This window comes from Mercurialis annua, linkage group LG1-X (genome assembly GCF_937616625.2).
Source record: "Mercurialis annua linkage group LG1-X, ddMerAnnu1.2, whole genome shotgun sequence".
Classification (NCBI taxonomy): domain Eukaryota; kingdom Viridiplantae; phylum Streptophyta; class Magnoliopsida; order Malpighiales; family Euphorbiaceae; genus Mercurialis; species Mercurialis annua.
The window spans coordinates 49444583-49457939 of record NC_065570.1 but is presented as its reverse complement, the minus strand read 5'-3'; the positions used below and the strand labels follow the sequence as shown (position 1 = coordinate 49457939).

The following is a 13357-nucleotide window of genomic DNA, read 5'->3' as shown; positions in this document are numbered from 1 at the left end:
CATTTTACACTTACAGGTGATCTCACTTTATAGATAGGAGTACTATTATTGGCGGATAGGACTAGTAAAGTATTCAAAAATTGATTAAATATTTTCAAATTAAATCTAAACGAGTATTTTATATGCTTAATTTTTTCATGTATTTACTTTTTATAATTATAAATTTAAATATATATTATTATAATTAGTTGAATTCCATAATAAAAAAATAAATAAATCATATATTATAGTCTTTTTAAGGCTTAATTGTTTAAAGAATCATGAACTTTAGTGTGTTGCAATTTTAACACGAACTTTTTATTTTGACAATATTGGACACCAACTTTCAAATTTTGCAATTTTCAACGCCGAGCGATTTTTGGTCAAAAATATGATGATGTGGATGCCAAAACAATGTTTATTCATATGTCCATATTATTATTTTTTTGACAAAAATTTGCTCGGTGTTTGAAATTGCAAAAAATTAAAATATGGTATTTTTATATTAAATTGTTAAAATTGAACTTCGTGTTAAAATTGCAAAACACGCCAAAGTTTAAGATTTTAAAAGCAATTAAGCCTCTTTTTAATAATTATTTTTAATTTTCTATCAAATTGAAATTTATTCGAGTTGAATCAGAGTGGTTTAGATGTTGTTCGAGTTTATACTAAATATAATTTAAAATATAAAAAAATTAACTTTATCATGTCCCTTGATTAAATTTGTAAACTAGTCCAATTCCATTTCGTATAGAATTTGAGCCGTGAAGCGATGCAACTTATCCTAGAGAGAGAAACCATATTCCAGAGAGAAAATCCGATTTTTTTTTCAATTTTGAGCGCAGGGGACGGTGATCTTCGGCTTTTAACCGGATATCATTGTCTCTTAACTCGTTTTTTTTCAACGTTTTGTTGTTTGTTTGAATAAATTGCTTCGTTCTTTGGAGTTTTGGTGTGTTTTGTGTGTTTTGTTCGTGGTTTCTGTATAACTTTGGTTCGTTCAAGATTTTTTAGTGTTTGTTCAAGTTTCCACTTCACGTTTTTGAAGATTCAAAACTTTCTTTTTATTATTCGAAGTATCTTAGCAGCGGAACAAATGGTTAATAAAAGTTATGGGGTATGATTGGTGCCAGGGAATTCTTTACACTGAAATTCATCCTGTTTTTAGTCACCTGTTAAATTTGTATCTTTAAATTTCTTTGTTTTTTGTTTTTTTTATAGATTGATATAGGGTTTCAATTTTTTTTATTTTTAATATTTTAATATATGATGTACTTCGACGGTAGGATGTACTGTATTAATTTATCAATATTACTACATTTTGACAAAAAAAAAAGTCCAACTTCATTCTTATTTACAAATTTAATATCTAATTGGACTTTCAGTTTCAACTAATTCAATCCAACAAGTAGGTCGGATCTAATCCTAAATATATCATTCGTAATTAAAAATTTCATTTTGTAAATAATTAATTATTCAATATATTGTAAATAATTAATTATTTATTATATTTCAATAATTAAACTAATATCAAATTACTCTGAAATCCCACATATGCCATAATTTACATTTTCGTCACCTAAATTTAAAAATTAGAAGATATAGTCCTCCATTTTAATTTCCCCAACAGTTTTAGACATTCCGTCCATTTTTATGTTAACAACTTAGTCAAAGGATAAAATTAAAATAACTATATTTGAATTTGATCCATGAACTTATATTTTTAATAATGTTTAAATAGAAATTATATTATTATGAAATTAGTTTACAATTCAATTTTAATATTTATTAATATTTTAATCTCTTGAAAAAACTATTCCTTTAGTTTTAATTTGAACAAAGGGTCAACTCGCCCCTTGAACTTGTGACATAAGGTCATTTAATCCAGTTTTAACTTGTTTGAGCAACTAACCTCAAAACTCTTCATTTTTAGGTCAAATAACCCCATAATTTATTTTTTTATTGCATAAAATAAGTTTAGGATAATTTTATCGCAACAATTAGGAAACTTTTTAATTTTTATTTTGCATTCCTCACCTCCGATTTGTATTTTACGCGTTTTTAAAATACAATTATTGGGTTATCTGACCCAAAAATGAAGAGTTTTGGGGTTAATTGCTCAAACAAGTTAAAATTGGGTTAAATGACCCTGTGTCTCAAGTTCAGGGGGTGCATTAACCTTTTTTTTCGTTTTAAGTTTTTAGCATTAAAAATAAAATGAAGTAAAAAAATTTAAATTAAAATAAAAGAAATTTAAAAGTGAGATTACAAATTAAATAAATTAAATTTATTAAGCCAATGTATTTCATAAATTTAGAATTTTTATTTTTATTTGTGCTAAAAATATATTTAAGGACGAAATGAAATTGAATTTTTTTAAGTTAAGTCCTTTAACTTAGTTGACTTACAGTAAAAATGGACGAATTGACTAAATAATTAATAACAACAAAAATGGAGGACCATACCGATTGATTTTAAAACAAGAAGGATAAAGTGTAAATTATAATTTATGTGTGGGTTTCAAAGTAATTTACTCTAAAATAAATTACTCATTATATTTTGAAATGATATTAATTTATAATTAAATTATAAAGACGCAAATACACCCTTGCAAAGATACATATACACCATTAACCTTTCAAAAAAGAATATTTATATCTCTAAGTTTTAACTCGGTGCGACCCGATCTTTGAACTTACAAAATTGGTGCTAATTAGTCCTTCATATTAAATTCATTTATTTTTCGGTTAGAAAAAGGGTTTATTTATTCGGATATTATAAATTTAAGGATCAGAGTAAACCAAATTAGAGTTTAGAGATATAAAAATTATTTTATCAAAAGTTAAAGATCGTATATACACTTTAAGCCAAAAGACAGATACTGTTTAAATTAGAGAATAGGGTCATTCAGGCCTCTAATGTTTGCAAGTTGGATCAGTTGAGCCCTTAACGTCACGAAAGGTTCATCCAGACCCCTAACATCATGCAAAACTGACAAACATGCCCATTAACTTATACATGTGACAGATTTTGGTCATGTACGAAAGCTGTTTGTTGTTCAGTTCAAGTTCACATGCTTATCTTGTTAATTAAATTGGTGTGCATTTGAAATATGTTGATGTCGTTTGACGATCAAGGGACACAATTATGCATATGTGTTATGCATTTTGTCAATTTGTGTATCAATGTATGTGTTTATCTTGCTGAGATGAATGTAATTATGAGTTTAGTGGTCCATGCTAGCTGTGATGTATGCAATTTTTTTTTATATATATATATATATATATATATATATATATATATATATATATATGTGTGTGTGTGTGTGTGTGTGTGTGTGTGTGTGTGTGTGTGTGTGTGTGTGTGTGTGTGTGTGTGTGTGTGTGTGTGTGTGTGTGTAAGTGGTCCATGCTTGCTGCTAAGTGATCCTTTTGTTTTTAAAATTAGTTTTTTTGCAGCATGAGTGAAGTAATTGATGTGCATTTCAACTTTGGTGGAACTTGGGCAGTTGACCCTATATTAAATTATATGAATGGTGATATAGAGACCAAGTTTTGGCTTGACTCAAATTATCTAAATGTTAGGCAAATTAAAGATAAATACATAATGGATCTGGGCTATGTTTCTAGGCATAATATTTTCTTTTTACAACCTGAAAGAGATTTGAGTAATGGCCTGATATTAGTGGTCAATGATGACTCAATTAGGAGAATATTGAATTACATTAACAATGTTTCTTGGAAGAATGAGACATGTATTTATGCTAGTCAAAATCCAGATGAGCCTATTTTTGTAAATACACCCATCCCCATAGCAGTACAAAGACTAAACATTGTAAAAGAGGATAATGTAGAAGAGAATAGTGTTGGGGGTAGTAGAGAATAGGTTAATGTAAAGGTTAGTGTTGGGGTCAGTGGGGAAGAGGTTAATGAAGAGGTTAGTGTTGGGGGCAGTGAGGAAAAGGTTAATGAAGAGGATAATACTTATTCTAGTGGGAGTACATATTCAGGGGAACGTGAATCAGAATGTCATAGGGACAATGATAGTGACCTTGAATCAAAGACTATTCATTACAATGAACTAGAAGGTACTTCAATTTTTTAGTTAGGCATGACTTTTGTAGATGCAAAAAAGGCAAGGGAAGCCTTAGGTAAGTATACAGTGTTTGTGGGTAGAAGGTTAAAACTAAACTTCAATGAACCATGCCGTATCAGAGCTAAGTGTGTCATAAGTCAGAATTATGACTTCCTAATGTTCATGTCAAAGGATGGAAAAAACCTAGGTTTGCTAGTTAAAAACCTGCAGCTAGAGCATAAATGCGATAGTTCCTTTAAGAATCAATGCTTGGAAGCTTATGCAACAACCCTAAAAGGGTCAAACCCTGGGACCATAGCAGATATATAACTTTGCAAGAACATCTTGAAAGATGGAAAAAGAGTCTTCAAGTGTATGTTCATATGCTTTGCAGCATGTAAGCAAGACTTGAAGGAAAATATCAAATAGTGACAGTTGTCTTTCTAGTAAACCACTTCAGACCATTAATCTGCAAAAATCATGAGACTAGTGTTAAGGAGCTTATGAACCTTATTGAGCCACAACTAAAAGTCAAGGTTTCATATATCATGTGCAAGAAGGCTAAGAGATTGGTTAAACAAGAATTAGATGGACGCTATATTAACAAGTTCCAATGCTTGGAAGCTTATGCAGCAACCCTAAAAGGGTCAAACCCTAGGGCCACAACAAATATATAACTTTGCAAGAACAACTTGAAAGATGGAAAAGGACTCTTCAGGCGTATGTTTATATGCTTTGCAGCATGTAAGCAAGACTGGAAGGTTGGATGCAAACCTTTTATTGGGCTTGATGGATGCTTCTTGAAGAGTCCATGCAAGGGACTACTGCTGGCAGCAATTGGGAAGGATACTGATGATTGGATGTACTTAATAGCCTGGAGTGTTATAGATAGTGAAAACACAACAAACTGGAGATGGTTTTTACAAAAGTTGGTTCAAGAACTTGACCTTGGTGATGGAGCAGAAATTGCCCTAATATCTGATATGTAAAAGGTTAGTATTTGTTAATAAGTAAATTAGGAGTTCATTAAATTAAAACAATTATCATGTCTGACAGTTAGTGTGTCTGTTGTAGGGACTTATTAAAATTGTCAAAGAACTTCTTCCAAGTGGTGAACATAGGTGGTGTGCAAGACATATGCATTTGGGCAATTGGTCAAGAAAATGGAGAGGAGGTCAGTTTCAAAAACAATTCTAGATTTGTGCATGGAGTAGCTATGAGTAAGAGTTTCTTAATCAGATAAACAAGATGGGAGAAATCAGCAAAGAAGTTGTAGAGGACTTGGTACGGTATCCCCCAAACAACTAGTATCGAGCATATTAGGTGTAAGTCAATGGTTGTAGATAATAATATTATAAAGTGCTTTGACTCTTGGATCAAGGATGCCATATTCAAACCAATTATCAACATGCTTGAGGACATTAGACTTCAAATGATGAATATAAAAGCTGGGAAGAAGAATCAGGCCAGAACTTGGTTCAATGAATGAAGTCCATCAAGTATGAAGTTCTTCCTTGATAACAAAGACATCGCAATGGGCCGTAAATTAGTGTTTAATGGAGATCATGGTTTTGAAAACTTACCATTTAAGCCAATAGGAGGTCTTAAATGGAAAGGTGCATTTGTTGTCACTTGCAAACAACTGACCAAAGAAGCTCATGCAAAGAAGAAAGGGAAAAGCAACAATGATGTTGCAGTTACAAGCTGAAATTATATGTTAATTTTTGGTATTATTTTTGTAGTTCCTTAGGAACTTATTATGGCTTTGAACTCTGCCTGCTAGGTTAATTTTTTGTAAGTTCCTTAGGAGCTTGTATGGCTATAAACTCTGCCAATTAGGAATCTTTTTGTAAGTTCCTCAAGAACCTCTTATGATGGCTTTGAAATCTGCTAATTGGAAGTTACTTAGGAACTTGCTGATGAAAAGAATGCATTGTTAATGAATGGTATTACTGGTTAATGAATGGCAGTGTTGTGCATCAATTTGTGCTCTCAGTTAATTATTGAATGCAGAACATGGTATTACGAAACAGGGCAAGGATTGCATAACATAGCATCGCATAAAATCATTCAATTTCATTGATTGTTCAATTTTGCATTACATTATAGGACATACATAAATCACAACATTATAATGTTTGCATTACAAGGCATTGTACAATTTTGCATTATATTATAGGACATAACAGGGCATTGCATAAATAATACAAATTTATAGGACATTCATCTTCCAAATTGATACATAGTTGAGTTTTGCATTATGATTCAAAGAGAAAACAACCTATTTAACCTAAAAAATACATAATAAAAACCACCCAGGACATTGCAGCTATAGCACATGCAATTTTCATTTTCTTTCTAGCATCAAGTAGTTCATCATTTTTTCTCCTCTGCTTTCTGCACAAGCTTGAATTCCTGCCATAAATTGTCAATATCTTTACCATAATTGAATCTTCCGCTACACCTTCTATCCATGCTCAGTTCTTTTTCAGCTATGAGATTGTTAATCACATACTTTGCTCTCTCAGTCATTTCCTCATCGTGCCATTTAAAAAAATTACAGCCCCTAATCTAATCAAGAAACAAATTACAGGTTTTGCAATTCAGCTATAGTCAAAAACTTGTCAAATTCCAACTAGCCAAAACCAAACTAACACTAAAAAAGACCTTACCTTATAATTTACGCAGCCATAAAACCTCCGTCCAGGGTTTTTCCGGTCCAAGCAGTGTACAAAGGAACAATACGAGATTCTAAGCATCTAGAAAATCGAACTCGACTTTTAGAGATGTACTCCATATCGCTATTTCTTTGCCGAATCCTTGCTGAAGAATACAAAGATGTTGGCATGATGATTTACAACCAATGTATCTTCAATTTTGAATGTAGTTAGGAATTTTACGAATTCAATTTTTATGTTTTAGGGGTTGCAATTTGTTATTATAGGAAGAAGATGGGTAGGTGGTATAATAAATGCCACGTAATTAAACCCCAATGGTAAAAGTAGAAGCCACGTTGGATTTGTACACGACGTTAGGGGCTGAACGAAACAGAGTTAAGTTAAGGGGCTTGGTGGTCTGTTTTTCATGAGATTTGGGGCCCGTTTGAACCTTTCAGACGTTAGAAGACCAGTTGGTCCAACATGCAAACGTTAGGGGTCTGGATGACTCTTTTCTCTTTAAATTAACAAAAAATGATCAAAGGCTAGGCTCAATAGTGACGGTAGTCCGGATTAAAAAATTCTATAGAGAGAGAAGATGCATAAAGGGCGATTTTCTAAGTGACGGATGTGTTATTACTTATTAGGCATTTCAGACTACAACAAAATTTAAATTCTTGCTAATAAAAATGTAGCAAGAAATGTAATCTAACTACTATATATATTTCATTCAAATTCCGAAAATAGAATTTTTCATTTACACCAAAAAAAAGCCATTGAAATTAGAATATTTTATACAAAAATATAGATCAGCAAAAATAGAAGGAAAAAAATAACTCAGTGGAATCTTTGTCTTTTGCCTGCCGGAACTTGATTAATACCACCGGAATTCAACGACCAACCGTTTCCTAAACCTGAACCAGAAGCACCATTGCTAAAATTAAACACCGCAGCCGAGCACATCTGCGAAGATCCGCGGTACATTTCACTATAAGACGCAGAATTTAACGATCTTTTATTCGTCGTACTCATTTTAGCATTTTCACAACTTTTTATCGAAACCGGCGGAATTCTAAAAGTCTGCAGCGGCGGAGGATTTCTCCACCGCGGAAGCGGCCCTGCAACAAGAAGCGTCTGAAGAAGAGGACCGGCCTCCGTAACCGCTTGCAACAGTTTTCCTTTCTCCGGCAGCAGTTTTCCCTTAACAAGATTATCAATGGCTGCATCAGCAAGATTATACGATTCTTGAACGTACGTTTTACTAGAATCCGCCATGTTTATGCTTGAGAAATCCGGCGAAGCAACTCCGTCGAACATGGAATCGACAGAATGGTGATTATACGTAGCAGACGAACTGTTGGACTCCGTTATACTTGAATTTGCCTTCATCGGAAATACGGGAGGACTTTCCGATTGCGGCGGAGGAAGAATCGGAGATGATTCCGGCAGTAGCTTGTTGAGAAGCTTCTGTAACTGATCTTTAGCTTCGTCTCTTTCTTTGTATGCATTTTTCAAGAGATCAATTAATTGTTTGACATCTTCTTTGTGTTTTCTCATTTCTTCAGTTGCTTCTACTTTTAATGTCTCTAATTCAATTGTTGTGTATAAAAGCTTCTGCTTCATTTCATCAATTCCCTGCCAATTCAAAAGTAAATAAAAATTAGCCTCAAAATAATTATTTTACAAGAATGTAAATGTAAGTTTTAGAATTTCATAAGCGTTTCGGGAAATAGAAAAAGAAAAGCTAAAATGTAAGACTCGATAAATTTCCATGCAACATGAAAGGTGATTTTCAGAATTTTTATTGTATTTATTAAGATGGGAAGAATTTGAGAATTCGAATTTAAAGTTCTAGTATCGAATTTAAAATTCTAGTATCGAATTTAAAGTTTTCGTATTGAATTAAAATATAACTACTACTAGACCATGTTTGGAGGACGGTTCTTGATAATTTTTAATAATGAAGGAGATAATATGACTAAAATAAACTAAAATTGACATTTAGGTTGGGTTTAGTCTTATGATATGAAAAAAAAGTATAAGGTTGCATCAATAAAGACAATTTGTACTCTCAAATTTCAAGAAAAGCATGTTCTATTCCTAGCAGGACAAAAATGGTTTATATTTTCCAAAGCAAAGAACAAAGCTAAAATTAAATTCAAGGACCTTTTTTCAACCAAACAAATTCTCTATGACAGAATTAGAATTGCAAGAAAAAAAATGCTTTTAACTTTATGAAATTGATAAATAAAATTATCAAGAAGAATGTTTGAACAAACATATGAATTGAAAGAAACCCATAATTATATCTAATGACTCATTTTATATGAGTAACAAATATTTAAATGTGGATAAAAACATGATAATGAAGGACCTAAATGCAAAAAATACCCAGAAGAAGAAAGAAAAGATTAAAGAATAAGAAGAACCCACCTCTTGATAACTCCATAAATAACCCAATTCTTCCATTTTAGATAGCAAAAGAAAAATGAGAGGCAAGAAAAAGAAGAAATCAAGGCACTAAGGGGAGTGGAAGAAAGGTGACTACTGAGTCATTTATAGAAGAATGAAGTACACATAATGACAAAAGAAAGGGATGGCTAAAAGCTAATGTTTCTTTATTTTTTATTTCCAAGAGTTTTATAGAAAAATTAAGAACAAAGGGTCAACGCGCCCCTAAACTTGTAACACGGAGTCATCTAATCCAATTTATACTTTTTTGAGCAATTAACCCCAAAACTCTTCATTTTTGAGTCAAATAACCCCATAATTTATATTTTTATTTCAAAAAATAGATTTAAAATAATTATATTGCAACAATTAGAAAAGTATCTAATTACTTTTTTTGCATCCCCCACCTCCGATTTGTATTTTATGCATTTTAGAAATACAATTGTGGGTTATTTGACCCAAAAATGAAGAATTTTGGAATTAGTTTGTCAAAAAAATATAAATTGGGTTAGATGACCCCGTGTCACAAGTTTAGGGGTCGCGTTGACCCTTTGTTCGAAAAATTAATGATAGAAGGGTCATTTCAGTCTCAAAATTCATATGATTAAATTGAATAAAATTCATATGATTAATCAACTAAAATATATATCTTAAAAATTATTAAAATCGGATCAAATAGATCCAAGTCAAAATAAAATAATAAAAGTTTTAAATAAGCTAAGAATAATTTATGCAAACTGACGTTTTATACATTTTTCACAACAAATGATTTCGATCCTACAGTTGATCAATAGTCCTCTATTAATAATTTTTAGTTTATAATTCTATATTTCCCAAAATACTTCTTTATTTTAATTACGGGCAATCATTTATATATCGTATGTATATAATTTTTTGAGGATATGTATTGTATGTATATCTTCATTGATTATAGTAAAATTTATTAAAAATAAAAGATACTAAAAATAATGTTAACTACAAATATAATTTTTTAATAAATGAATTAATTTTTTCTAAGATAAATTGATTTTTAATATTTATATTTATTGTAAAGTGTTTATCAGTTTATGACAGAGGGAGTACATCATTTAAAATCATCCAATATAGAACGGTGTATCAATTTGTAGGAATTTCTTGCAATCCAAGTTGCAAAAGGTTATTTTTCATTATTTAATCTTTATCTTCATAGATAAAATTATAAATTAATTTTAATAGATGACATTAAATAAGATTTTTTCTAAATCAAGGAACTACCAAAAAAATAAAAAATGAAAATTAATGACCTTCCAATTATATATCCACTTTTTCTACTCTAAATATTAAATTTGTTCAAACCACACTTTCGCCCCCATTCTTTAAGGACCTTTGTCTATTACTTAAAATATATACGTACTATTTTTTCATAAAAATTATAAATAAAGAAATAAAGTTTTGTTTGCAAATGTAAACAAATAAATTACCATGTCTAAATAGTCAATGACTATAACCCAATTGGATTTCCATATATAAATATGAATATGTGAGAATTTATAATATTTAGCTGTTTCCCTTTACGCGTTTTTGTGTTCTTATGTTTGGCAAGTTTCCATATTTATCCTCCTTCCAAATCCAATTTTTCCCTCCTCTTTGAAAAAAAATAGAAGCAACGAAATTATCAAATGTTAAAAATAAAAATCATGGGTTGCAAGGGGAGAGTTTGTATTTTAAAGGGTGCCAAAAATCTAAGCGTTTTCGGCTTTGTAAAAATATAATCTAATTTTTTTTAGAAATTGTAAATCTATTTCGGTTCGGTCAATTTTTGGAGATCTATCATTTTTCTTAAAATTAATTTATTTATACATACGTGACAGTTGAATGTATAAATTCTTTTAAAATTTTGAAAGAAGAATAGCATCCGATTAATTAAGACGCCATGTAGTTCCATAAATTATAATTTTATATTTTATGTCAACTCTTGCATTGCCATGTAACACAATTAAATTTTTCTTGAAAATTTTAGATACTTTTTCAGTAAATGAATCAAATTGCGATAGATAGATAACTATAAATTTAGATAGATTTTTTTTTAATTTTGTTTCTATCACCAGAAAGCCTATTTAAATTTGATCATACATAAAGATCAAAAACAAAAATTGATCATATATAATTCTTATAGAAGTATTTAGATGAGTTGGCTAATAATTTTCGATTACTACTTAGAAAATAAATTCTTTATGTATAATGGAGTCAGCCATTGAATATAGAGAAATTCTTAGGTAGACTCGGTCCATTGGATAACTAATTAAATTAAATAAATTAATTTATATATGATGAGAAATCAATTAAATAAAATTTAAAAATATTATTAAATTATTTAATTACACTTATAATTTAAAATTCACAAAATAGATTATTTAGACAAATTTATATTTTATATGGATACTGAGAATTCTATAAGGATTTTATGTGATTCTTCAATAATAGTTTTTAAATTATTAAAAATTAATATAATTAATTTTATTATTAGTTATATCTGAGTTTAATAAATAAATTTTTTAATTAATGATTAAATACGAATATTACTATATTATTTTATAAACTAAATAAAAAAAGTCTCATAATAAAACTATGAAAGAATTAAATTAGAATTTTTTTTTATCAAATTTGTTATGCAACCTGAGCAGCCTATAAAGGACTGCCACGTTGAAGCATCGAGAGTTTTGTACAACCCTGTTCGCATGAAAATATTTTTTTTTTCAAATCTAACCGTTAAATATAGGATTGGGATTCTCTCAAGTCTATTTTGAACTTGAGGGGGTTATATTCACGATTTGCACTGTTCATTGTAAAATGAACAGTAAAGATAAAAAAGTACAATTTTAATTAAATTAATCTACACCGTTCATTTTACAATAAACTATGTAAATTGTAATTATGATCCCTCAAGTTCATTTGAACTTGAGAGAATTCCAATTATTAAATATAATATCTTAAAAAAACTATTTTTTTCTCATCTCATCTTTTTGTATTTTCATCAAAATTCATATTTTAGAGCATCTTCAACTCTTGTCATTTAATTTAAATTAAATAACAATTCTCCAAAAAATCATATTGTTTTAGTTAGTTGATGCCCTCTCTCTTAAAGCTGGTCATGGGCTGGGTCAGCCTGTGAACCGGCCCGATTAAATCTGGCCTATAATTGGTCAAATTCGGAACTGGACTAAAACCGGCACGGAACCGTCAGAAGACCGGTTCGGGACGGTTCTAAATATTTTGAACCGTAAACCGGCGGTTCCGGATCGGAACCGGCGGTTCAAGGGTCGAACTCGTCAATAAAAGTTATTTAATTTTAATATATTTGTATATATATCATATTCTATATTCTATATTATATTTTATATCATATTATATTATATTATTTATTATATATAATATTATAATATTATTTTTTAATACAATAATAATGTATTTGTTATACATTTTCAATCAAATTGTGCTTTTTGATTTTTAAAGTCTTTATCTTTTAAACATTTTTTTAATGCTACATAAAGTTAATATATATGTATTATTTTAGTGTTATATAATTAAAAAACTTCTTAGTTAATCTTTTTGTTAATATAATATTTAAGAAATTTGTTTTATTTTATTATCTTATTATAATATTATCTCTGCACGTTATTTTAACTTTAGATTATTTTTTTTAGCTTTTAGTAATTAAATTTTAATTTTTTTTTAAATTTTACTTTTTTTTTCGAACCGCCCGGAACCCAGAACCGGAGCCGGCCAGAAACCGTCACTTAGATGGGTCGAGGCCAGTTTAATTTTTTTTCTTGAACCGGGACCGGCGAGTTATGAACTGTGGCCAGCTCTACTCTCTCTCATCAAAATAGATGACTTTCTATTAGAGTCACCTATTTACTTTTTTGATATTTTATTATTTAGCCAAAATATAATTTAATGCTTGTAGTTTGTTTTCTTATTTAATTCAAGACATTTATAATTAAAGAATTAAATATATATAAATGTTATTTATTTATAATTGATGGAAACCCAATTAAATTACTATTTTATTTGGAATCATGTATTCTTATTCAAATAAATAGAATCTTATTTAGGAGATTCATTCCTAAATAAGCTCACAAGTCAAATAAGAATTCTTTTTCTATTTAAATTTATATGCTAAATAGGAATCTTTTTCGTATTTAGACTTAACAAGC

General features: G+C 29.6%; 1 protein-coding gene across 1 annotated transcript; it reads right to left on the bottom strand.

Annotated features, from left to right (window-relative positions):
• Window positions 1-7445: 7445 nt before the first annotated feature.
• On the bottom strand, window positions 7446-9283 carry LOC126678195 (uncharacterized). The gene is made up of 2 exons (XM_050373097.2): window positions 9144-9283; window positions 7446-8345 (listed from the first exon to the last, which is right to left on the bottom strand). Exons 1-2 carry the CDS (start codon window positions 9177-9179, stop codon window positions 7548-7550), a joined length of 834 nt encoding a protein of 277 aa, XP_050229054.1. The 5' UTR covers window positions 9180-9283; the 3' UTR covers window positions 7446-7547.
• Between the last annotated feature and the right edge of the window lie 4074 nt (window positions 9284-13357).